The 25,321-nt window shown below is 42.7% G+C and overlaps 1 protein-coding gene across 6 annotated transcripts in view; it reads right to left on the reverse strand.

The window, feature by feature from the left end:
* Positions 1 to 25,321, reverse strand: part of LOC114875930 (whirlin) — a 47,262-nt gene that overhangs the window by 19,979 nt on the left and 1,962 nt on the right. For 2 of the 6 annotated variants that reach the window (XM_029186794.2, XM_029186790.2), the window contains exons 2-9: positions 13,149 to 13,496; positions 12,643 to 12,992; positions 10,377 to 10,388; positions 6,621 to 6,751; positions 1,638 to 1,961; positions 865 to 1,097; positions 485 to 785; positions 216 to 275 (exon numbers count right to left, since the gene is read on the reverse strand). In XM_029186794.2, coding sequence (XP_029042627.1) covers positions 216 to 275; positions 485 to 785; positions 865 to 1,097; positions 1,638 to 1,961; positions 6,621 to 6,751; positions 10,377 to 10,388; positions 12,643 to 12,992; positions 13,149 to 13,496 — 1,759 coding nt within the window. The remainder of the gene's footprint in view (positions 1 to 215; positions 276 to 484; positions 786 to 864; positions 1,098 to 1,637; positions 1,962 to 6,620; positions 6,752 to 10,376; positions 10,389 to 12,642; positions 12,993 to 13,148; positions 13,497 to 25,321) is intronic. The other 4 variants (XM_029186791.2, XM_046287692.1, XM_029186792.2 and 1 more) reach the window with 3 other exon arrangements.

Consider the following 25,321-nt stretch of genomic DNA (forward strand, 5'->3'; position numbering starts at 1 on the left):
TGATGGCGAAAGACAGGTGTAGAGATAGTGATAGAAAACAGACAATTAACGGTGGACAACGCAGAACAAAGAGTGAGAAAGAGACAGAGATAGAGACAGTATCTATTACATGTCCCAAGAGAAGTGGAGAGACAAATATGTAGAGATACATTGTGAGAATTACGTGTTTGTGTCGTTGAATGAATGTCGATGTGCTTTCATTTTCTTTCACTTACCGGAAGATCGTGCAGCGATGGTGTCACTATCAGGTCCGAGTGGGCTCGGTCTCCTTTTCTCTAGAAATTGAAGGAAAAATATCTCGTTGAAATTAACGCTAATCGCATTTAGTACTTTAAATTTTGCATAATTTATCGAGTTGACTACTGCAGTAGCGAACGACCATAAGTGGTATATCTATGAACGCCTTAATTTTCATACGATCAATCCTAAACATGTGACGAGTGTGCCAAATATAGTAAACTAATGAAACAATTAAATAGCATACCCTTGCCATGGCAACGCGAGGTCTGTAAACGAGATCGTCGAAAGCAGCCCTGTCTTTGCTGTCGACGAGTTCCCTGAGCTCGGTAAGAAGAGTCAGTTTCTCGTTGGTGTTCAAGAGATCACCTAAACTGACCACCAATTCTTCGATCGTCATTCGACGGGTCCTGTAATCGGCCAGAAGCTGAGAAAGCGCTGCCCTTTCGCTTCTCGCAAGCACCACCCTTGCTTTCTCCTCCACCATCGCGGCTGTCGCAGCGGAAACTGTGTGGACACCGCCCCGATGTCTCCAATCGCTGGCGATACTAAACTCATCAGGCATTCAATCAAACTTTCGGGTTTATTAATCACAAGTAATTTCACGGGTATAGGGGTATCGCTTACGTAGGGCTAGGCGGTCGATGATTTCCAGGACTCTCGAGAAGCATAGGATCGTGTTCGGTATACCTAGACGTTGGCATAACGATCGGTTGACTGGTGGTACAAGAGTGCGGCACCTTTCCTACATCGCGAATCAGAAGAGTCATCCTCTTGTTGGTCTTGAGGATCTGCACTGCCTCGTCATGGGTCGCCTCCTCGAAGCTCTGTCCATTTACTTCGATGATCTGATCACCTACCTAAAAAATCATGGATACATTTATACAAATCTGTATGATAATTATCAAAAGTTTCCGTTTCACTGTTGATCAATTGGAATTCGCATAGATAATTCATTATAATTGCTGGATCGTTGAATCACGGTAGAGCGAGCTGGTGAACGAAAACTGAAGCGATCGTGAGTGCTTGCCTTTTCGAATCTTTGCGATCGTTACCGTCGACCCGATGAAGCATCACTTCGATCCACTCTCCTCGTCCAAGTGCTTGCGCCCGTTCTAACACGGTAGATTAATTAATTCTTCCTGACATTGGATTACGTAACGGGCTAATTGACGGCATTCGTTATTCATGAATGTTCTATTACGTCGCTCGCGCGTCAAACAATATTTCCGATCAATTTGTCTTCCGTGTAAAGGTATCGTGAACTTTCACCCTTAATCTACCTCTTTACAAAACATCTATCTTACACGCTAACTTTCCATTTTATATAACGTTGATTTTTTTTTTTTTTCAAAATTGACCGACAATGAGACTCAAAGTTTTCTTGCCAAATTCCTCACCAAAAGTCCAGCACGATCGGCCACGCTGTCCTTGTCGACCCCGGTGACATAAATTCCAAGACCATACTCGAGTCCACCTCTGATCATCAAGCCAAGAGATTGGCCAGGTTCGATGCAGAGTTCAACCTTCCTGGTTCTGGGCCCGTATCTCGAGTCCCGTGGTGGATAAAGAGGTGGCGGTGAAGCAGGACGACCTTGACGGTCCATCCAGCTGCAGGATTGCTGACGACCGGAAGTCGACCAGACCGGATGGCCTCCTCTGCAACGCGGATCCAACGCCGGACCTCGCACCGTCATACTTAACGTTCTGCACGATTTCAGCATCTGTAACAGAAAAAATCGAATCGATCAATTGTAATTAATCAGGGTGTTCGTTTAAAACGGCTTACCATAATTATACATTTTCTTTCACCAAGGGGATACACACAAGAGACTCGCGTTGCTGACGCGTTATTCAAAAGAGGCCATTGTACTTTATCGAACGTACGAGAGTGTGAAAGGGCTTTCGAGCGTTATTCAAAACCCGTGGCGGGTTCTGTTATGCAAAAGAACCGAAAGGACATGTGTCAGCAAGGAAGAGATTCCACGCTGGCAACTTTATAATAGATCGTTTATACACGTGCCTTGCCACGCCGAGGCGACTGAAAGAAATCATTGTCCGTGAAGGGTTTCCTTCGCGGCAACCTTGCCAAGCGAAATACCAATCCGGACACAATCGACGTGTGCGAGATCAATGGAGGAACAAACGATTTCTCTGCCTTCTTATTCGAGTACGAAATATTGAAATAAAAATGATCCGTTTCGATTATGATTCCCTCGATCCTCGAGGACTTTGAATTAGGGGTGCTTTCAATTGGTTATACCTCGAAACTGCCTTTGTATTGGAAATTGCTACAACGTTAATAATTTACGAGCAATCCATTAGCAAAATATCTCCTCTCCCAAGGATCCCTGTAACAAAAGCGAACACGAAGGAGGGTGAACAGCTGTTTCCCAAGGAGCAGGATTCACCGATCGTTTCGGCAAGGATCGTCTGCTTGTTCACACACGTTCCAAGAAAATTGGCACGTGTAAGGTCAACAGGGAGCAGACAGTGCGTTCTGCGGTGACGCAACTCAGTAGCTAGGATATCGATCTCCCCGCTGTCCGTGACGTCACATCCTGCCTATCCTTGACCCGGCCCGGATAACGTCCTTAGGATTCCATGATTCCGGCCTGGGAAGATGCAATTTTCTCGTGTTTATGCGAATTACGTGCTGGCGTCACTCTTTACAGAGCATTCTTCAAGAGTCCTTCGACGAACGGACTTGAATCCTTTCAACCAGACTATACAAATTATATATGTGTACAACTTGTCTAACTTTCACAAAGGGACATTGTAACCTCGAAGATGACATTTGGAAATTTTGGAAGCGAAGCGAGTTACGACAAGGGCTGCCTATTCACAAGTTTATAGGTCACTTGGTAATTTCCTGGCCACTGTACATCCTCTAGAACAATTAAATAAATAATTCATGAGATCGAGGGGCATTGGACGGAATCATGCGGATCCTAACTTCCTTATCGCATCGCCTCGCACTATTTTCGTTCCACGATTTCGTTCGCGTGCACCTGGATACTTTTGACCCAACCCGAGGACGTCCCGTGAACCTTCCAAGTTTTCAACGAACCAGGAAGTCGTTTTGAACGTTACCATCAGCTCGGTCAGTCTCGTGATTCCACGCAATATTTCTCGATAGCTCTACCTCGTGGAAATAAACGACCTACCATTGGATATTTTAGGGGACGGGTTTCCGGATGATGATCAAGTACGATGGCTATATAGGGGGTTGAAGACGATTGATTTTGACTTTGAGCGGTTGGTTCCAGAAAAATTTTCTTCCGATAGTATAAATCCTCATTTTGGATTTCAGCAAAATAATGGATGGTATTCTCTCGTGTCTTTCACCCCTTTGTAAGGGTGAAAGTAGATGGTGGCTGTTTCAGATCGATTTATAGTTCGTGTGTACCGTACGATTGTAGAGCAGCATCCGTGGTAGGTTCGTGCATTATGTAGGGAAAATACATGAGAGGGCTCCGCCTGAGGGCGCCGAGACGCCTGGCGCCAGGACGACACGAACCGAGGGAAACATAGATATTCTAGAGAAAAAAAAAATAGATCGGATCGTTGGATGGAAAGTGACGACGAGTTGTTACGTTTTTCAACCGTTTTTCGTAGATCCCGATTGGTATGCAATCAGAAGGGGATTCGTTAATTAAAGAAAATGATAGGACAACCTTGACCCGAGTGACTCTGGAAATTGGAGGAGCCACTATACTTGAACGATTGCGATAGGTCGAATGGTTGACCCAGTTTGACAATCCACGGATTAAGTTTCCGGTGTACTCGTATCCGTTCGCGGGTAACAGTGTCACCTACTCGTTATCGTAATCAAAACGAAGTTTCGTTGATTCAAGGTCCTCCTATTGAGCTCTAATTTCCTGACGAACTTGTACCTTTTATCGTTCGAACATTTCTACTTTTCTGGCGCAAGGTTGTTGTTGAATTGAAAAATTCTGAAGCATCCCTAATCCAAAGCATGTCCAATTCACGCTTCACCTTTCTCTTCAACTCCATTGCTGCAAAGCCGATCGAAACGTTGCGACATGGTTCGCAAACAGCACGGCTTACGTCCGGAAATAGCGAATAAAGATCGGGGGCTCCATCCCTCGCCGGGAAAATTGAATTTCGATAATTCTGTGTAACCGGAGATCGCGATGTCAGTAGCAGCGGTAGAGTCTTGTTATTTCCCGGGTGCTTGTCGATCCCGGCTCCAGTCTCCGTCTCGTCCGATATCGATCGAACATAAACGTTCGAACGAACCGAGCGGATTAAATTGCACGCTTCTCGTAAAGGGTAACCGGTGGCAGCAGCTCGTTATCTCGTAATGGCTTGTGGACGCGCTAGCAAGAAACGTCGAGACGCGTCGCGTCGCCTCGCGAAAACTTTCGTCGGATTTATGAGCCGTTTTTCCACTGAATTCATTCCGGACGACGCGACGGTAAATTTAGGCCGACGAGAAACTTCCGAAGCGTATTTCGTGACGTAATGAACCTTTCGGAGAATTACGGTGCCGTTAAATGTAGGCAGTTTAACGTTCCTCTACCGTGGTTGCTCGGAGTTTCGTTTCGTCCGACGACTCGATTACGCGCTTGTTTATTTAGCCCGTTAATTGAAATATCAGATTCAAGACTGTTCCCGTGCGTCCTTTATGAATCTCGTGGCGTGGAAACGGAGAATGTTGTTTTTAAAGGGGGTTGAAATGGGAATTATTTCGGAAGGTTTAAAACAATATCTATTTTTGGGAATTTGTTCTTTATCAAAATCTCTCAATATTTCTCAATTCCTTTGGAAATATTTCGAAATTTTTGTATTTAAAAATAATGAGAAATGTAGATGTTATTATTGGAAACGAGAATGATCAATGAGCTTAACCAGAGTTTATTAGATGGATAGGCTTCAAGCTTTTAAAATAGATTTTACTGACAGAAGAAGCGAAGAAAACGACTCGTTTGTTTGAAAGTTCTAGCCAGTTTTCACCTAGCTATGCGCCTCTTCATCGAGCGAGTCTGAAACCTTGATGGCCCATTGTCGACGAGCTTTTGTCTCGAAACTCCCTAGCTACTACGAGAGTATGACGAGATACCGGATCCAGAGATACTCATCAGAAGCGTTTACATCAGAGATTAGTCGTGGCATGCTTCGAGCGACCCTACATTTTCTATCCGGCCAGTCGATAGTCCCTCCATGTTCCCCTTACATTTCTTTTCTGCTCGACCGCAACGTCGAATTTCTAGTTCAGAAATATCGCGATTATTGAACGATACCACTGATATTCCGTCTACCAGAAGGATTTATAACTAAAAAGTTCCTTCCTTTACAATCTCGTTTCACTGTCACGAGATATATTCAGAAAACTTTTTGCCTTCGTATTCTTAAAGAGAAACACAGGCAACTGCAATGCACGTAATTTAAACGATATTCAAAGTAATACACGGAATGAGTTAAGTTCGTTTATAAAACACGATAATACTATTAAAACTTCGACTATAACCAGTCTCCTGAACCACTACCATCCCCCTGCTCCCTGTTTCTCGTTTCTTTTTTTCGTCATATCAGCAAGTTGCGCGAAAGTTAAATTAAACGAGGCCGAGGGTCTTATGAAATTTTCTATTTCTTTTAGTCGAAATAGCGAAGAAGAATAGAAAAACATACAACAAGAGAAGGTAATATACATAGCTTATAAGCGACGAGTGGGAGTGCTTGGAATAATTGAGAAGAAAGATCAAAGATCGTATCTGACCTACTACGAAGTAAAGAGCACCCTTTGGCATCAATGGAAATCGACTTAAAGAAAACGAACTTCGAAACAAGCTGAAATCAGCATTATTGCATTTGTTACCACTTCCCAGATCCATTTTAAGCAGTGATCTACTTGCGCGTCGATTTTAAAAATAAACATTCAAGTGAATCTCGAAACAATAGGATGGTTAATGATCTCTATAGAAGAAAGCGGTAAGCGATGACCCTTGATAAGTTTTTGATCGATAGGGTAACCTTTAAGGGAGCTCGTAAATATAGGGTGACTTCGACCGATTGGTTACCAATGAGTTGGATGATTTGATGTTGATTTTTAATTGCGATCAGGCACGTGGCCAGGAGCTCGTGTTTGGGGAAACGTTCCAAAATCGAAGATAGACAGTAGAGCAGGGGGTGAGTAGAACTTTGATTTCTATCAGAATTCGATTTCTCTCGCTCAAATGTCTGAATATTTTCGATACGGTAAAAATAGCCTTGTCTAATATTGCGGGCATTAAAAGATTAAAGTTTAGAATTAAAAAATTTGTAAATTCTTCAATTTGGAAAAATATGTAATTCTTTTTTTTTATAGTAATATAACGAGTAAAATATTGACAATCGAGAAATGAAAGATAGAAACTCACTTTGAGGGCCTCTTCGTGGGTCACCGCCCGGAAGGGTGTGCCGTTTACCTCCAAGATGGTGTCTCCTGGCCTGAGTCCAGCACGCTCGGCCACCGAACCTTCCTCCACCCTCGAAATGTAGACACCCACCCCTGAGAACAATTCACAGACTTTCCATCAGGCCGGAAGCTGCCTGACGACTGGTCCACGAGCGGTGCTGGCTAAAATCTTCCACCCAGGACGCGCCTTTTCGAACTTTTCCTTTTATCGATACTCTTTAACCCTTTTTCAATTAACGATAATAGAATCTTGCTTACAAAGATACTTGCACCACCCTCGATCGAAAAATGACCACGATTATGACTAAATATTATTTAAAATTCCAGAATCAAAGGGTTAATTATTTCTGTGATCTAAAATCGTAGAGTGATTACGAACTCCATAAAATATTTCAAGTGTGAAAGATTTTGCTTTTTGCACATTTTTTAATTCAGGTTGCATAGATAGCCATAATCCTCAAAGCAGAAAACATGAATCGTTTTTCGAGACCTCATAAATCGTGGCCAGAAAATCGATCTATTAGAATGCAAGAGGGTGGTCGCGAACGTGACTAGGTAAAACTTCAATATTTTGTTTTAATGGAACGAGTTATTCGTTTGTTCGATGGAAACGCCATGAGTAGAAATCATCGGGGCTTCGTGTTTATCAAATGAAATACAGAGTGGTGTAAAAGTGACGAAGGGTTTTAAACATTTTCCAATTGAAATAAGAAATCTCCAAGATGTACTGCAGATTTTTCACAGCCCTTCGTGACTTTCGCGCCATCCTTACGGAAGGGAGCGGCGAATAAGAGACGCAAAACGGAAACGGAAACAAACGGGAGGAGCAGTGAAGTTTTGCGAAGGCAGAACAGTGTTTTAAGATCATACCCCGGTGCGTGTTATCTGGGTATTTATCGCGTACACTCTGTGACAAAGAGCATGCAAACAGATTTTTCTGCGGAAATAAAAAGAATTAAAATTGACGCGTTATAATTCAAGATAACATTACTTAATTTCCTGATTTAAACGATCCTGTGTTTTTCTTTCTGAAACAAGGTAATTTATCTCCGCAGAAAAATGGCAATGTGAAAAATGCAATAATGTTAACGATTGGACGGGTGACATTATTTGAGCCCGTGCGGCGAGAAATTGTGACATTAATCAGATGTACACCGTGTACAATTAAGTTCTTGCCTAACATTTTCTTACAAAAATTTGTACTTTGCTCGAGTTAATTATGATTTCGTATGGTTCGATGAATTTTCACGGACGTCCATCTTGCCTGAACGGTGCGAACTTTTTCAGAAATAATTTTGAAATACTTTCGAGCCACTTTTAAATTGCTTTGAGCGGAAAAGAACGATCGCTCGAACGCGGACGTAAAGAATACGGCTCGAGCTCGTTAGGGAGAAGTAATTAAGCAACAATTCTAATTGCAAGCAACGGTAAATCCCGGCTGATTATCTCCATCGCTTGCGTACCTTCCAATGCATTATACATTATACAAATTAGGTCTGACTTAACAACGATTCAACGTTTACCCTACCTTTTGTACCGTTTCAATTGAATAGCGTGCAACACGTGTTAATTAGATTCGTTAAGCGCGCATTTCAAATCTCTGTTCATCGTTACAATACATCTCGTATCAATCAAATCCGGATCAATACCTGTGTAATCCTTATTTATTCGTTCGAAAAAATCAAGCATTGAACTGTGAAATAAATTTGAATTTGTTATTCAGGAAGGTCGTGTATAATCGATAATTGCTAAAGAAAAAAGAGCTCGTGGACAAGATGGACGTCGAAAAGGGGGTACAGAACGTTTAGTTAAGACCACCCCTGGGGAATTTCGTCCTGACGGTAATTGATCTGCTTTCTCGTCGATAGCCTAGTTAGGAGCACGGATTAATCTGGCTAATAAAATAGATAAGGGGAACAATGAGCTCGTTATACGAGACTTCCATTGCCACGATTTAGTTAAATAAATTTTGCAGGTTATTTAGAAATTTCCACCTCGAATATCGATACCTCTGTTAAATTGTACTTTGATTTTTTACCTAACGTTGAAAATAAGTGTAATATTATAATAATAATAAAATCAGAATCGTGTTTCCCTTTTCAATTTTCCAGCTCTCCTCGACCCCATTAAAATTCATATTTCCGTTTGTTGCCCGCCTTGGGTGCAATGAAAATTTCTTTGTATATGTGTGCAAAGAGATACACCGCGCGTGTTACGTGTGTATATGGTTTCTTCTATAAATTCATAAACTATGCGCATATGCATCATACACTGTCATGCAACGAAATGCCGGCGTGCTAAGCCTAGAGGAATTCTCGGTTGCTATAATTACGAGATTCTGACGAGGAATCGTCGGAAGAACGGAGCAGCGAGAGAAAGGATCGTCTTTTATGAAAATTCCTTGCGAATTTTTCTGGAAAAAAGAAAAATATCAAAGAGTCTTCTTTCATCGTTTGAAACGAAATCGCGTGGAAATTTTTGCTGTAACAGCGCATCCCTTTGACACGATGGAAGGTACAATGAAACGATAAATATTTCTTGCAATTTTTTCTCTCCTTCTTTTTTTCAAAAGACTTTGTCTTCAAAGATTCACCGATGCTTCAGGACCAATCGCGACGAGAGGAACTTCAGAAACACGTTTCCAGGTTAATCTCTCCTTATCACGGCAAAACGTACGTCGGTCCATCGAGAAAGAACTCTCGAGAGCAATAGTGAAAAAAGAGCAAAGGAACACTTGTTCCCTTCGAAACGGGGACAATCGAAACTGTTTCCCGATCTCGGGAGGTCAGTCTGGCCACCTGTTCCTACTTTTAGCAGCCGCAGCACAGTCGACGATCGAACTTCGTTCCACGAGACTCGATTTATCGTCCTTTGTAAAAGAAAAAAAGAGGAAAAAAGGAAAATCACTGACAGTCGAGCGAGTCGAGGCTCGATTATCTGGAAAATGTTTCAAAAGCCGGGAAAATTCGACTCGAACCCACCATACGCGAACTGGAAGAATGGGGTAATTGATGTAGAAGAGAAAATGTTGAAAATATTACATTTCTTCAACCCTTAAAACCCCATTAACAAACATTTCAACCCTTTAATCACGAAACGATGTCAATTGAAAATATTATTCCAACGAAGACGTGTTTTCCGAAACGACAAAAGAAAAACGTTTTTCGTTTATGTGAAAAGGAAAACTTTTCGAGACGATTAGGTTCCTTTCTCTCGCGTTGCTTGCCCTCTAGCCCCAAGCCCGGCCGATCTGCGCATAACACTCTCATGCGACATCGATCGTTACTCAATGTGTGCACGTGTGTGTCGTACGTGTGGATAGTCAAAAATCAGCCGAAGATTGGAATGGTCATGGAAATTTCGACGATACATCTATGCACGTTTTTCCATTTGAAATATTCCACTTGATATTTTATTTCAGGTTTCCTCTGCGCGAATTTAGGAGGCAAAATCGTTTTACATCGAACGACAATTGTTAAATATCGTGAATGGAAGTTTCAATAAATAATAAAAAAAAAAAAAGAAACAGATAAAAATCATTTTCGTTCAAAATTTTCCTAGCCATTCTTTCAATCTTTCAGCGAGTTTTCCGCTTTGTGTATATGCAAATGTTCCTTCTCTTTCTCTCCTGCTTTCTTTCATTCTGTTTCCTCTTTCGTTCTCTTTGTTTTTTCCTTACATTCTGTCTGCCTTTCGGTTCGTATGGTTGATGAGTTACCTGACTGCGCTTCTGGTACAGCGAAACAGAAAACAAGAAAGACACACCGCCAGTTGGCTTATTTCGATTTCGTCCAGCTAGAAACGACGCCAAGGTTCCGTGGATGTTTTCTTCGAAAACATTAACGATCGATCGTTCGAGCGCGTCCTACTTTTTTCCCTTTCGCACAGGGATATTAGCGGTAGGAAATAATCACGAACGACAAAATTGTACGTTTAGAAATTGCGAAAGGAATTAACTTTCGGATACCTAGACGTCGTTTCAAGCTGTTGACTTCCCCGCAGGATCCACGGATAAACTTATGTTCACGACGAGTTTCCACGATTCGAGCGGAAAGGTTTCACGCTCGAGATCTCGACGAGGACGAAGCGTGAAGCGATCGTTTACGGTGCGTGTGCGCTGCGCCGTGATCAAGCGTGAAGTTTATGAGACTCGAAACCGTGAAACCGGACCTCGAGGATGTCGCTCGATCTTCAGGATGCTCTATCTTCGCATCCGTCGACACATGGATCCTGAACGGGGAGCATTTCTAATTTATCTTTGGCCGATTTGCAAGAAACTTCTCTGGGAAATCGTGAAACTTCAAATTTATCGAATGCTTATCACAATTATTTCTTTCCTGTTTTTAATTTTAATTTTATTCATCAATATATTTTAAATCACCCTCGATATATTTAATTTCACCGAACAGGCTGATACGTACATGCTTAAGGACTACTTTGAGACTGTAATGGCGAGAAGCGTCCGGCTTACTGCTCGTCTTTTTACAGTCCTCGCGTGCACCCGTTTGTATAACGAACGATACGATTCCTCGAACTGATTACACCAATTACACGTCCGGTTAATCCGTTTTGCCGGCCACGGGATAAAAAAAAATCCGCCACGGTTGCCGGCAATTAGGCACGCGTCATTAAACCCTCGCCATCCTATCGCGGCTCAATTAGCAGCCATCGCTAATTACCCGGTCAAACTGTCCCCATTGTAAATACACCAAGGCCACGAGTTCGCGCCTACCCTCCGCGTCCGCCCTTTCACGGTTTTTGCTAATCACCGATAGAAATCCCGCGGTCCGCGCTACGCTGAATTTAATTGCATGACTCGAAAATGTAATTTGCTCGTAATTATCGGGTACAGATGCTGATTAACAGCTTCGAGTGATTTGTACGTTTAAGATAATTCTCGGGTTCCTTGGGAATTTCTTTCAACGAGACATCGAGTGCTGTTAAGGAAATAAGGGGAAAGAAGAAATTTATAGAAATGTATTTCCCAGAGAAATTCGAGCCAGGCCAAAGGAACGTCGACGAGGAATAGAAAAATCATTTTCTTTCAATTATTTTCCTTTCCGTCGTTGAGCTAACGGTCGATCAGCGAAAGGAACGTTGAATTTTTCCGTAAAGAAAACAACAAGATGGGAGAAAATCGAGGCGAGAACGCGAACAGAATTCTTTCATCCGTCGTTGAAGACCGTGGCTGGAATGGAAAGTGACGCTTAATGATCGGAAATATGTTTTCTCCCGCGTTTCACTGCCTTCCGGGTTCCAGTCCTCGCGACGTGATTGCCATCGAATCGAATTGAAATCGATCCAAAATCGTTCGTACAAATTCACGCGGGTTAGTCGATAACTTTCACACGCAAAAATTCAAAGAAGGTGAATTTAGATTCTTAGCTGGATGAAAATTTGGCGCGTGAGCCGAATCTCTTTAACGGGCGTCTGATTATAATGGCATCGTGAAAGACGCCGATGGTTGTTTAAAATTCGCCTTCGATGGCGAAAAGTTCGTCGAGAGGACGATAACAGTGGAAATGAATAACACGTGGCAGCTGTGCTGAAGCACAGGAAGCACAGGGTGTCGTCGGTGACACGAGGCTATTGCCAACGAAAGATGGGTGTGAACCTGGCTAGAAAGAAGATTCTCAGTGGGCGTCGTCACGCAAAGACGTCGATCGTGGTCGTAAGAGCTGCATAAAACTATTATTTAAAAGCACATATAATAAAAATTTAAAAAAAATCAAATATAAAAATCAGTAAAATCTTAGCTAATTAAATTTTACTCAAACTTCTTTAAGGACACAGGATAAAAATTATTTTCTGATTAGAAAATAAATAAAATAAATAATCTACGTCTGATAGCAAAGATAGAGAAATTGATTCTACTCGAATTTGATAGCCTATCGATCACGATCGACGATGTTTGAGTATCGCGCCATGTGATCGGCAATGAACGGCATTAAACGGCAATGAAAGTCAGAGTTTTCGGAAGATACCTCGATCTTGAGGCGCGAAGTACGGCGACGGGGGAAGCCTGAAGGTACTTCGGATCTCACCTGCGTCCTTGCCACCCTTTACGCAGATCCCAAAGCCATGGTGAGAGTCCGGCGGATCTCTCGTCATGGTGATTGTCCTTACGGTGAGCTCTTGCAGACTGAGCGGCTGAGAGCTAGGCGATGTAGGCGGATTCGAACTATTCGACTGGGATTGCTGTGATTGTTGTTGCTGTTGTTGTTGCTGCGACGTCGACGAAGGTGTGCTCCTCACCGCAGCGACGCTAGCCGGAGACGACGCCGGCGTCCTTCTGTCCCCTTGTCGACGCTCCGACACCCCGTTACCAAACAGCCTGTCATGCAATTCGTTCACATTTCCCTCCAAGCTTCGTTTTGTAAAAAGTCATGTCTCTACGCTGACATTAATTAGCGAAGTGTCTAATGACTTTACGGGCACGGGTACGCCGTTAGATCGGTTTTCATGAAACAAATAAATAAATAAATCATACCTGAGCACCTGTTCCGGTGAAATTGCACCGGAACCGCCGCTGGTATGCCCTCTGTGCCTGTAAGGGGTGGTGTGCGAGGAATGATGATGAGGGGCGCTCGGTGGCCTCTCGACGATCGTGTAACTCGTACCCGGAGGACTGTAATATCCCCTGTGTTGACCGCCATGATGCCTGCTGGTCGGTTCTAAATCCTCGGCTTCGTAACAACCCCCGGTACCGCTTCTCAGGAAGTGTGTGCCGCTTCGCAGGAAGTGCGACCCGCTACCGCCACCCCACTGCAACTCCTGCAATTCCGACCCGTAATCCTCGGTGCTGCTGGCCATGCCTCTGGGATCCGTTTTGTCAGACCTGGAAAATAAACGGTACGCGTCGTCAGCGTGATATCTCCTCGAGATGTTCAAGATTCAGGAAGGTGTCGGTGTCGTACGTCACCGAGCCACGTAGCACGTAAAATTTATCATCCGGATGTAAACGGTTGATATCGAATAAATAAAAGTAATATTAGCGTCAACGATGTAAGCGATACGCGTGTTTAAAGAGGTAAACTTGAATCGCTTTTAGTAAAAGACGACGAGCGGAGGAACTCGTCCGGGGGCGTGTAAAATCGTTGAGCTATGGCCGGATTTGCATGAGGCGTAAACGGGCAACTTTCAAATTTCTTCCGGCGATAATAGCCGCTTTCCTGGCGGGATTATGACATCGGCACACCAGGGAAAATCGCCTCGTTCACGGCGATCGCGTGGAGATGTTATCAGAGACAGCCGGTCGTCGAGATAAGGGAATTTCCCTCGCGCTGAATTTCATTATTTCGCTTTGCTTGTCCGTTTACACGAATCGATAAGTCCCACGGTCGTTGTTGATCATCGTGGAAGGTTTATAGCAAAGGAATATCGATCCTTCGTAAGTTTCCATCGATTTCGTTTCACTATACTTTCCCTGACCACCGTGCTGATTTTAATTTTTGATATATGATAAAATTACAGTGTCATTGAAAATGTAATATTTTCACAACGATACTGTTCTATTTTTACGACTATATTGAAAGGCAATACGATGCAGTTTATTAAATTCCCTCGCCAAGGCAACTTTTCAAATTATGAAAATACAATTAGCGTACACCGTGCGAAGGAAAGCTAATAATTAAACCGGTTCGATATTAGAGAACGGGGCACGACCTAAATTTCGGAGATAGGAAAGCGTCGATCTAGAATCTCGTAAATTAGTCTGGAATCACGGTCCTTGGAGACTTTGATATTCACCCTCTGTGTGTATCGCTCAACAGTCTAAGCTCAAGTAAACCATATCCCACGTAATGCATCGCTTTACATAATAATACCGTAGTAATTAGTATATTACTAATTATCCTTTCCTCGGATCAATTGCTCGAAACCAAAATAGCATCGACAAGCTCTGATTTATCGTTACACGTTAATATCTGCCGGGGTGTTTCCGTTTTGTCCGAACGGAAACACCGACACCTGCCACTCGTTTCGAATTCCTGCGATCCTGAAACAAAGCCAAGCAACGAAACGAGCAATAAGCATAAAACGCGAGCGTCGAAGGAATTTCGCTTTGTCAGGCGGTAAATAATCGCGTGCTGGTGGATCAGCGAAATCGAGCAGCCAACTCGAACCGAGCAACGTGGAATATTAATCTCTGAAGGAGACAGAGAAGAGGGATGGATGGATGGATGGATGATGGTTGCGACTCGACTCGATTTTCTAGAACAACCACGGCATTACCAACCGCGGTAAGGTTCTAATAGCGTTAGGAAGCCTCCTGTTACCGCCGGAAGAAATTTCGGAGTCATCCGGTTCGCGGTAAATGCATACTATGCAAACCTGACGCGGTGCTTCGTTGAGCATCGATCGACGCTGTTTAATTCATACGCGACGCCGCGATCGATCCGCGACCTCGACTTTAAACGAACATCTTCCTTCTTTACCCCTCTACTGCTGATCTACGTTACTTGATCTTACGAAGAAATTATCGTAGATATACACGGATATACACAAGGATCAGTCCGGAGAGTCGGCGACGCACGGTACTTAGGCTATCCGTAGTAGAGCTCACGATTGCAGCTCTTGTTTCGCCAAATACCCTTTTAACGCGATTAAATCGAAAATAGCGCGATTATCTCGGAGCAATCGTGGTGGTTACCCCTTCTGTTCTTAGCGGGAGACTATAGAGAAGTATAGTAGCCGCGTTAGAGTAGTCGGAGTGATGAGAATCGGTGGAAAGAGAGCTGCTGAATGAAGCTGGCTTCAGGGGGTGTTCCTGCAGTATTGATCGCCCCACCCTCACACTACGGGACACATAGCATCCCTTCTCTACCACCACCCACTCCATCGCCTACTGTAACTTTATCTCTTTCTCTTCTACCCTCGACCTTCTCTTCCCTTCCACCCTTCCACCCTCTCCCCCTCTCATTCTAACACACTTTACCTCATCTTCTTCTTTACCCACTTCTAACACTTTCTCTCTCTTTTTAACGCGTTACCAGCTAAAGGCCAATGACGAAATATATTTATACTTTCTATTTACCCTCTTGGTACATTAACAAATCAAGCTACCCTTTTACCTGACGCCATTTATTTTTCCCTCATATTTTTTCTCCTTCCGTCTCATTGTCAGTCAAATTTGTCCTCAGTTTCTCTGTCTCGTTCAGTCCCTAGGAACTTTCAGGGGCAACTTCCAACGCGACCAACCCCCTCTTCCCCCAGCCGCCCTTCGTTCAGTGTCAAGGTTGGGTCAGGCTGACTCTTGGACGAGCCCGAGCCGACTTGATCGTTGATTCTCCACTGGAATAATCGAACGTGGTACGCGTATTTGGGAAATTGCTCGGTTTCCTGGCTATTCGGGCCAAAAGGGGTGGTTGTGGTCGGAGCACAGGTGCAGCTGGTGCGAACTCACGGGACGGAAGTCGAGCAATGTTGCGGTCGACGATTCGGTATTCGATTATTGTCGGTTTTCGTTAGACCCGATCGATCCTCTGGGACGCCTACGTTTCCAACCTTTCCGGGTGGTAATTAAACGAATATACGTCGGTCTGTCGTAAAAAGTAATCCCGGACTATGTTTGTGAAAGATTCTCTAAGTGATCGTCTTCAAAGCGGTTCCCTTGCAAATGGTTTCCCCGCTTTTCAAAAGATGAAAATCCTTCTCTTTTAAAGCGAAGAGAAATGTATATTTAATAAACGAACGGACGCGGTGAATAACAAGAATTTATCGCTAGAATATACCGTTACAACTTTTTTGCAATTAAGAATTTTCCATTAAGCGTTCCGTATTTCATTGTTTTCCTTAATTTCTTGGTTGCAACAGCGATGTTGCAGAAATCTTAATAGAGAATTTTTAATGAACCTTTCTTCGTTAACGAACGAGAACGGGTCGGAAAGAGGAAAGTGAAACGTTTCGAAGCGCGCGTTTCCTGCTGCAAATTATCTTACAGGATTACGCGGCACGCCACCAATCGCTCTTATGAAACGAGCCACGGAAACGAGGCGAACGACTATCGACTAGCATCGACGAGAATCGAACGAGCACCGGTGAATTTTCGCGCATCAATTAACGATTACCTCCTGTCGGCATGGTGACTCTATCGAACGCTTACTACCCTTTTCTAAATATATCCACACTTCTTCTTCTTCTTCTTCTTCTTCGTTCACCCGGTACACACGACTAGAGTAATCTTTAACGATAAATACGCGTCCATCGATCATCGGCTTCTCTTTATTAACGAGACTATTTAATGAATGATTTCATTGGAATTTATCTTTCGCGTTTCTTCTTGGATACGAATAGTCGAGGGATAACGAGTGCCCAGGGAGAAACACGTGATACAATACGCCAGGTAACTTCGAAAACTTATGAAGACGAATGTACACGTCGTAACTAGGTGGTCGTAAATCATCCCCCCTTCCTTCGCTCGGTAAAACAATCTTCAATTAAAAACGTAACAGAAGTTCTCAGCTCGTTAATTCGCGGACAAACGAGGAACGAAACGAAAATGATTTCACGGCTAGAGCGTGAGGCTGATTTCGTGCAAGCTGATAACTCGATGGCACCGGGAATTCATTAATTTCCCAGCAGGCCAAATTATCCTGGTATTACATTAGCTCTCTTAATGAAGTTTTAATTTCGTAATCTCTCGGTTAGTTCTAAGCGGTGAGAAATTTCAGTCAGACAACGGAAGACTACTTGATAAGAAAAGCCAAGTTGACCCGATATCACCTTGAATCTACCATTTTTCTCGGTTGAAACGTAGAACGGTCACGAGTGACTGGTTAACTGATTAAAGAAAGAACAATCGTAAAGAAGGTGGCGAGAAGAGAAAAGGAGACGAGGGTCGAGTCGTGGGGCCAGGCAGTAAAGCCGCGCAAAGAGCGTCGTAAAACGTGGAAAGCATTTCGAGCGACAGTCGAGCATCCCGTTGCTGTTCGTGTTATAGTAGGCGAGTTTTCCACGGTATCGGTAATAGAACGGGCCTTGGTCGAAGCAACACGCTGCGGCGACTGCAGTAGCGATATTTCACCAAGCCCCACGGAAATGGGCATGCCTGACCTCAGTGCACTCAGCTGCACCGGCAAGAACGCTATGTACGCGGAGAACGTGTGGCTCAGGTGCCTCGTAAGCCTCCGTTCCAAGACGAATAAAGCTGCCGTTTGTAAATATTGAACGAGGCCCAACTACATCGGATCTCGTTGCTCTTCCTTTTCTAAACACTATTAACCAGGCATACGTTCGCTGGATACAACACACGACCCCCGTCGCCTCTTTATTTATTAAACATTTCTACGTAATGCAACGATGCACCCAAAGCTTACTAATAAGAGGAATTATAATTCATGTTAAATTTCATTATTATTAAAAACTCGACAAAGAAATCCGTCTCCTTGGCCCTCTTTTTATCACGCTTCTTTTCTCTTCCATTTTCTTTTTCTTTTCACCTGTCCACGCGCACGATTCGTGCTGACGTGACTACGGAATTACCGCCGCATTGCGTGGCGATATGCATATGCAGAAAAGTGCACGCAACGTGTTGCGGCTACGAGAATGAGCGCGTGCAATGCGGGAAAGTGACGCGAATAAATGAATCGTTTTTAAATATCATCATTTGACAAATGATTCACGATGTACGAATTCCCGATCGTGTTTGATTATAACTGAAATTTCGAAACGAATATCCGCGAAACAGAGGAAATAAAACCTATCGAGTGGTAGGTTTCGAGCGAACGATCGAATTCAATTTCCGGTCCCGGTTAGCGTGACCGATTCGCGCATACTAGGGGTGTGTTAGCGTGTACTTGGATCAATGAGACAGTGTTCGAAACGTTCAGCCAACGTTTATCTATCCACCGTCTGTCGCTGCTGGCTTCTTCTATCGATCGAACACACGCAAGATTAATAAACAACATTGAAAATGAAAAAAGAAAAAATGAATGAATAAACGGTGGAAATGTTTGCAGGATGAAAAGGCATGCTTTAAAACGACATTAAATAACCTAATGGATTAGGTAGATCGAACAGAGATACGTACCGAAAGAAATTACCCGATATTATCGTAAATTATGACCAACTACGTTCACCGAGAAAGAAACCTGCTATTTTTCTTCTGTTTTTCTTCTGCATTTTATACAGATGCAAAAGGATCTTTGTTCGAGATCGTGGTACAGCCTGTTGCATGGACGCTGATGCCAGATAGGGTTAGTTTTACGCTTTCCTTTTTTCCTCTGTTTGCCCTCTTTTCGATCATCCAGCCCGTTCCGCGATGCTTCTGATTTATTTCGAAAGCAGCCGCATTTTTGTTAATTTTTAAAGCTGCCCGCTTTAGATAGATCTCTTCCGCGGGGGTGCTTTCGAACGCGACGCTGACGTTTCGGAATACACGTGCACCGGTTCACCGGGAGAATTTGGGTTAAGGTTGCGGCAAGATAGCTAGTCGGTCTTTTCACTGTCTCGGGCGAAGATCGATGAGTAAACGTTTACCGAGAGAAATGAAACGTTGGGATTTTCAATATTTTTCGCTAAGCGAAAGGTAAAATATTGTACGCGAACTTACGAACGGTTCTGATAATTGTCTCTTCTTGTTATTCGCCACGGAATGTGTCAGCTGAGCTGCTATCGCGCGAAGAGCAACGGAGCGATAAGTTTCCAGTGGAACGAGCAAAGGTCGAGCGCAAAACAACCCTTAATCGAGTAAAGTTTATTCGCACGAATCGAAAGATTGTACCGCAACAGAGGAGAAGAAGGAAGAATAAAAATATAATCAACCTTTCGTTAGTTTTTCGACCGCCTTTTTCCTGACCTTTTCGTTCCTCGCGATCTTAGCCCAACCGTAGATTGACACATTTGGTTCAAACGTCTAGCTCTCAGGCTCGGTCAGAGATTTGGGTTAAGAGATTGCGAATAAAATATTTAGGCTCATTTCTAGACGATCATCGGGAACGCTTAAACGATCGATAGACAGTTAATCGAAAGCGAAATTATGAAAATGTCCAACAAGGAGAAAACGGTAAACCGTACAATTTCACAATTCATGCGTTCCCTTTTTCTCCCCTGAGAAATACATTGAAAGAACAACAGCGACGCGGATAGCGATTTCAAAGAGTGCCGTCGGAGAGAAATGAAAAACACGACGGTGTTCGAAGTGCGAGCAGCATGAAAAATAGGCGAATCGAACAATAGTTCGGTCGTAGTTGGCTCGCTAACTGGACGTATCAGGCGCTATTCACGCGAGGACACAACGTGTACCAGCGGTTCACGATATTGCAGCCAGAAAACCATTACGAGGTAACGAATGACCGGCTGTGTTTCTATGAAAGCGACGAACCTTCAGCGTGAACGCGCTCCCTTCAAATGAATTTTTCCTGTTACGTAAATGATAAAAGCGAAATAAAAGATTAGGAAAATGTGATACGAAAAGGGAAATAAGTCCCGAAATAGATTAAGTTCATCGAAAACATTTCACTCTCTGTGGAGAGGCTGTTTTTTCGCTGGCAAAAAAATCATCCCCGAAAGAGGAAGAATCCTCAACGCCGGTCATCGTGAATTCCAGAGCTGTTTCGAGAGCCGTCCAACAATTTCACGGACATCGCACCCGCTCGGTCTGGCCATAAATCACCGCGAAATCATAGGGGTTGAAGCGGATTCCAGGCTGGCGGACGCCGAATCGCGGCGAAAGCACTCTTACGGATGCAAATGGGTTAACGTTGCGGTTTGTAACCCTCGTGGTTGCTTGTATACAACCTGTTTCATGGTAAAAGTTCAATACCTTCAGGGTAGCTTTCATAATCATTCTAAAAATCTGAAGATGTTTCAATGAAAAATATCAACAGCGAGTTAATTATTTAACCATAATTTTAGTGACCATAGGAGTGTGAAATCCTTGTCATTTATCAAATTATTGATTTTTTCTTATGAAACAGCCTGTATCCGGATAGAAAAAGAGGGAGGCAGTGCTATTAGTTATTAAAGTGTTCACCCCCCACTTCGGTTTTTCCCACGAAGGGGTGCTCACGCACCACGTCACAGGGATCGATCCTCGGCCACGAGGTCGAGGGTTGGAAAGTGTTACGAGAGGAGAAAGGAGAGGCAGCCTAGTCTTCTACATAGCGAAGGAAACGAGCCGATTCAATGTCCCAAAGCCGAGGCGAATCGCGTCGCTTATTAGCCCCGGGGGCAGCCCGGGGTTAGTTGTCGAAAAAAAAAATAAATAAATAAAAAGGAAAAATGCAATCCTCGCGTTGCATCTAGTCGAGAAGGGGAGTGAAAGGTCGTCGGGCCACGAAACGAGAAAATGAGAAAGGACGATGTTGGAACACTTTTTTTTCTCTTTACGAGAAAATCCTGCCCGACGACGGTAACAATGGAATTCTTAGGTTTTCTGATAATGAGGCACGAGGGTGAGAAAATGAAGAACGAGAGAGGGTGAGGTGTCTATTGTTGAATAGAGAAACGAAAGACGAAAATGAGTGTTACAGAGGGGGGTTAGTCTCGCGACGTTCTCTTTATTAACACGTTGAATGCCACAAAATGGTCATCTTTTCTACGAAATAATAACCCTTTAGCACTGTGCAGTAATTGCAAATTGAAAAATTCACGAACATGGTTAATTTTTCAATTTAAACTGCCTGCATGACGTCTCGCGTGAGTGGTACAATATTAATGCGACTTGAAATTCTTTTTATTTTCTCTTTTCTTCATTACCTTATAATATCGTGACACAGCTTACAATAGAAATTTAAATATTTTAATTTAGTTCTAATAGGAATTCATATGCCCAACGAATAATTAGCTTTGATAGACTTAATTGTTTAGAAAATCAAAATTCGAAATTTTCTTTTCCTTTTCTATTGTTTCAGTTACTTGTTGATTCAGGAAACGAATAAAGAAAAGGAGAGTGTAATGAGATTGACTCTAGCGGACAATCACCTCGGGGAAATTGAACAAAAAACGGTGAATTTTAATGAAGTAAACAGGAGCAAGAGGCTTAATTAAGAAAAAGAACTCGATTCCGTCTGATCGCAAATCTTCCCGTTTCAAAGCGACGAATCGACTCTCCAGAGATAGCAATTAGTGCTTCCTTCACAGCAAATCAACTCTGGATATTCTACGCTTTCAACTGGTTTCTAACTGTCTAAAACCAGCTAATAGAATAAAGTAATTAGAGAAAGTGAAAAATAATTAGAGTTGCCTCTAATGATTATCGGATGAAGCTCGATAAAGTCCACCGATTGCTCTAAATTGATTTCCGACCGATTTTGATAAATAAAGTAAGATAATTTGGAGAAGATTTTTAAAACATAGAAATTTTTCATTCCAACCCTATGGATTAACCTCAGGATAACATTTAACCAAAGAAAATTTAACATCTATTAATCTTGAAAACTTTGACGGCTTGGCTAACGTATTCGTGACTTTAGTACATGAATTTTTACATTATTATTCCTTGCTATATTTATATATCGTGTACGGGTTACATTTTGAAAAGTGCTCGTTTCACAGTGTACAACATGGAAGTTGGCAAACATAATTCTTTCAAATTAAATAAATAGTTTCTTACAACTACCATTTTACCTGCGTATCGTGCTTGGTTTCTCGCAACCCCCGTATACCGTACAAGGGTTGAACAGAAATTTTTCCATCCGGAAATCAATATTTACCCGCACCTTTAATCGGAGAAATTAATCGACGAGCCGTGTCGGCACGGGGACGTTCGATTTGTAAAACGATGAACACGTGTAGACTTTCGAGAAGAAAAGAATTCACGTCCTCGAAGAAAAGAAAAACAGAACGATTCAACGAGGGAAGGTAGGCTACTTGGCTACCGTGACACCAATTAAGCCTTGAAATATTGTGCACGCCGCGGTTACACGAGCATGCAAACACACCCCTAACCCAATTTACCTGGGAGAAAGATTTCGTAAACGATAACGCTTCAAATCGAGCGAGACCCTCTTAATTTCTACTTGTTCGAGTAGTTAGCCTTTTGTACTCGTAACCATTGTTTCACCATATCCGATCTCTCGTATATTTTCTTCTTTTTTACCCTAACAATACGCGTTCATTTACACCGGCTAATATCGTGGTAACAATGTATATTTATTGATAGAGGGTGGTTGTGCAAACGATACTATATCCTCTGTTCCTTATATTTTTATTCTAATGAAGAGAGGTAGCTAGCAATAGTGTTCTGTGAATTTGGCAAAATAAGAATTTAGAATCTAAATATTTCAAATTCCAAATTCGAATATTCTGAAAAGAGGATTGGCACCCTGTGACTTTTGAACGAAGATGTACGTATCATCGGCGCCATAATGGTAGAGAAACGTTACAATGTCCCTTGAAGACGCCTCGGAGGCAATCATTTCGATCTCGATGCTAAACCGATAGTCGTTATAAAAATCCCTGTTAATAAATTGCAATGGCGGGTTGCGATTTACGAGAACAAAGTATCACTTTGACGGCGTAACGCGACGTCGTAAAACGTCCAGGACACCAGCTTCGTTCGATGCCGGCCATCATGAATACGTAATCGTGAAGGCGATCAACGTCCAAAGCAATTTCGAGTAATTTTTATCGGTCGTCTCTGTTCGCGTTTGTGGGAAATCGTGTCGTGCCGAGAAGTTCCGAGAGAATTCATAGCAGACGCCTCCAAACAAAGTCCGAAAATCCTGTTCTCCACTCGCTGCCAGACCAATTTGCAATGTAAATCGAGCAGGACGTGAATCCTCTTATTTACATGTTCGTCCCGTCGAATGAATAATTCGAAATTGACCCGTTCAGACCGGGAAAAGACGAGGCTACGTTCCACCTGCTGTTTAATGACGATAATAGACGGATAATATTGTCTCAACCTACCCCACCTCGGACGATGCCTAACCGCTTCCCACCCCATCTCTTAAAATACAAGCAATTTCACCGGTACTCGAGTATTCGGATTTAGTTAATTAATAATCTAGAGTTTGAAGAAAAGATGGATCAAAGATGAACGAACTTTCGTGAAATAGGCGAAAAGAAAAAGTAAATTGAGAATTCGATACGATTGAAAAACGTTCGGTCTATTCCAGGAATGTTTCACCTTTTCGTTTGTAGGTGGGTTAGAAATTGATAAGCTATCGACGTAATACATTCATTTCACAGAAACAATTCTAACAAGTATATAATCGAAAAACGTTCTGGCTATTCTAGAAACCTTCCACCTTTTTCCTTTGCCTCAGAAATTGATATATTATCCATACAACGCACCCATTATACACTTTCACCATTCCATGTTTATCGATTGCTTATATACTAGTTAAAACAGCTTTGTTACGTTTCTATAGAAAAAATTAGACGTTAAACGTTTGCGGTTCCCTATGTGTCGTAATATACGTTAGTACCCTCGACCCTTATCCGGTCAAGGTGAGTCTAGCGGGCTGGCACAGCATAATTTCTTTTTCTTTAAATTTTGCAAATTTATTCTAAAAATAAATTATACCCTGCTCTTCGTAAATAGACTAATCGGATCAGGGTGAAGCGCGTCCCCGGATAATTTAAGCCAGCGAATACTACTTCTCTAAAATTTCATGAAAAATTCTTCGACCACTTCGGATCAGAAATCCATCCACCGGAAGCTTCCATTAACTCAGCCTCGAGGCCGCTTTTTCCATAGACCAATCGAACTCGAAATATTCGAGCGATATCTTCGCTAACCCAGAAATTCTGCAATCCAGATCGACAGGAGAGCCGATATTTCGCCTGGCGAACGGATAATCGCGACCAAAAACGTAGCTCCGTCGATCGACATATCTGTCGAACGCCGGAACATCGAAGGCCTTAATTAACGCGGTCGAGTTTTCCTTGGGGGTGGGATGAAAAAAAAAGGGCAGATTTATCGCGTCGGGTTATTTTCATAATCGAATTCCTGTTAATTCGTCGCGGTACAGGGTCGTTAGAGAAATGAAATATGTATTCGAAATGTAAAAAGTTTTCGAAGGGCGCCGGGCAAGTAATGAAAAACCAGCCGAGAAACAAATGAAGGTGAAAAGGAAACTGCAAAAGGCATAATGGTCCTCGTCAACGAGTGAAGTGGAAAGAAGAATCACAATAGTAGCTCCGATACGAAACCAGCGGCAGGTTAAAAATAAAAACCGGACGAAGCTTGAAACATGGTCGTAGAAAAAAAAAAAAGATGAGTGAAACGAGGCTGAAGGTGGCAAGGATAGGGAAATAAGAGGGAAATGCGGTAGATGGACACGTGAAATGTGAAAAAAGGAAGAAACGAACTTGACTTCGGCCCGAGTAACTCGTGACTAAAGCGGAAGTGACCTAGACGAGGACAAAGAGCAGGGAAATAACGAAACTCGAGGATCAAATAAGAAACGTACCCTCTAATTATGAAATTCGTTGATCAATAGGGGTAATTTTTTAAGGAAATTTTTCTTGAAAGAACGTCGTTTTGGAGTTTTTCCATTATCCTTATCGAACACTTGTAGATTTACGTACATCGATAAAGTACATCCTCCGTTGACGAAAACAGTATCCGGTTTATAAATATTTCCATAGGGGTTGAGGGCTATCGATTTCACCGAGGAACCTGATGAAATTTATTTATTCTTTGCATTTTTAGAGACCCAAAGTGTTTTTAATGAAATTTTTTGCGAGACGAGAAAAAATTTTCAATGGTGATAC

Source organism: Osmia bicornis, chromosome 11 (assembly GCF_907164935.1).
Source record: "Osmia bicornis bicornis chromosome 11, iOsmBic2.1, whole genome shotgun sequence".
NCBI lineage: Eukaryota > Metazoa > Arthropoda > Insecta > Hymenoptera > Megachilidae > Osmia > Osmia bicornis.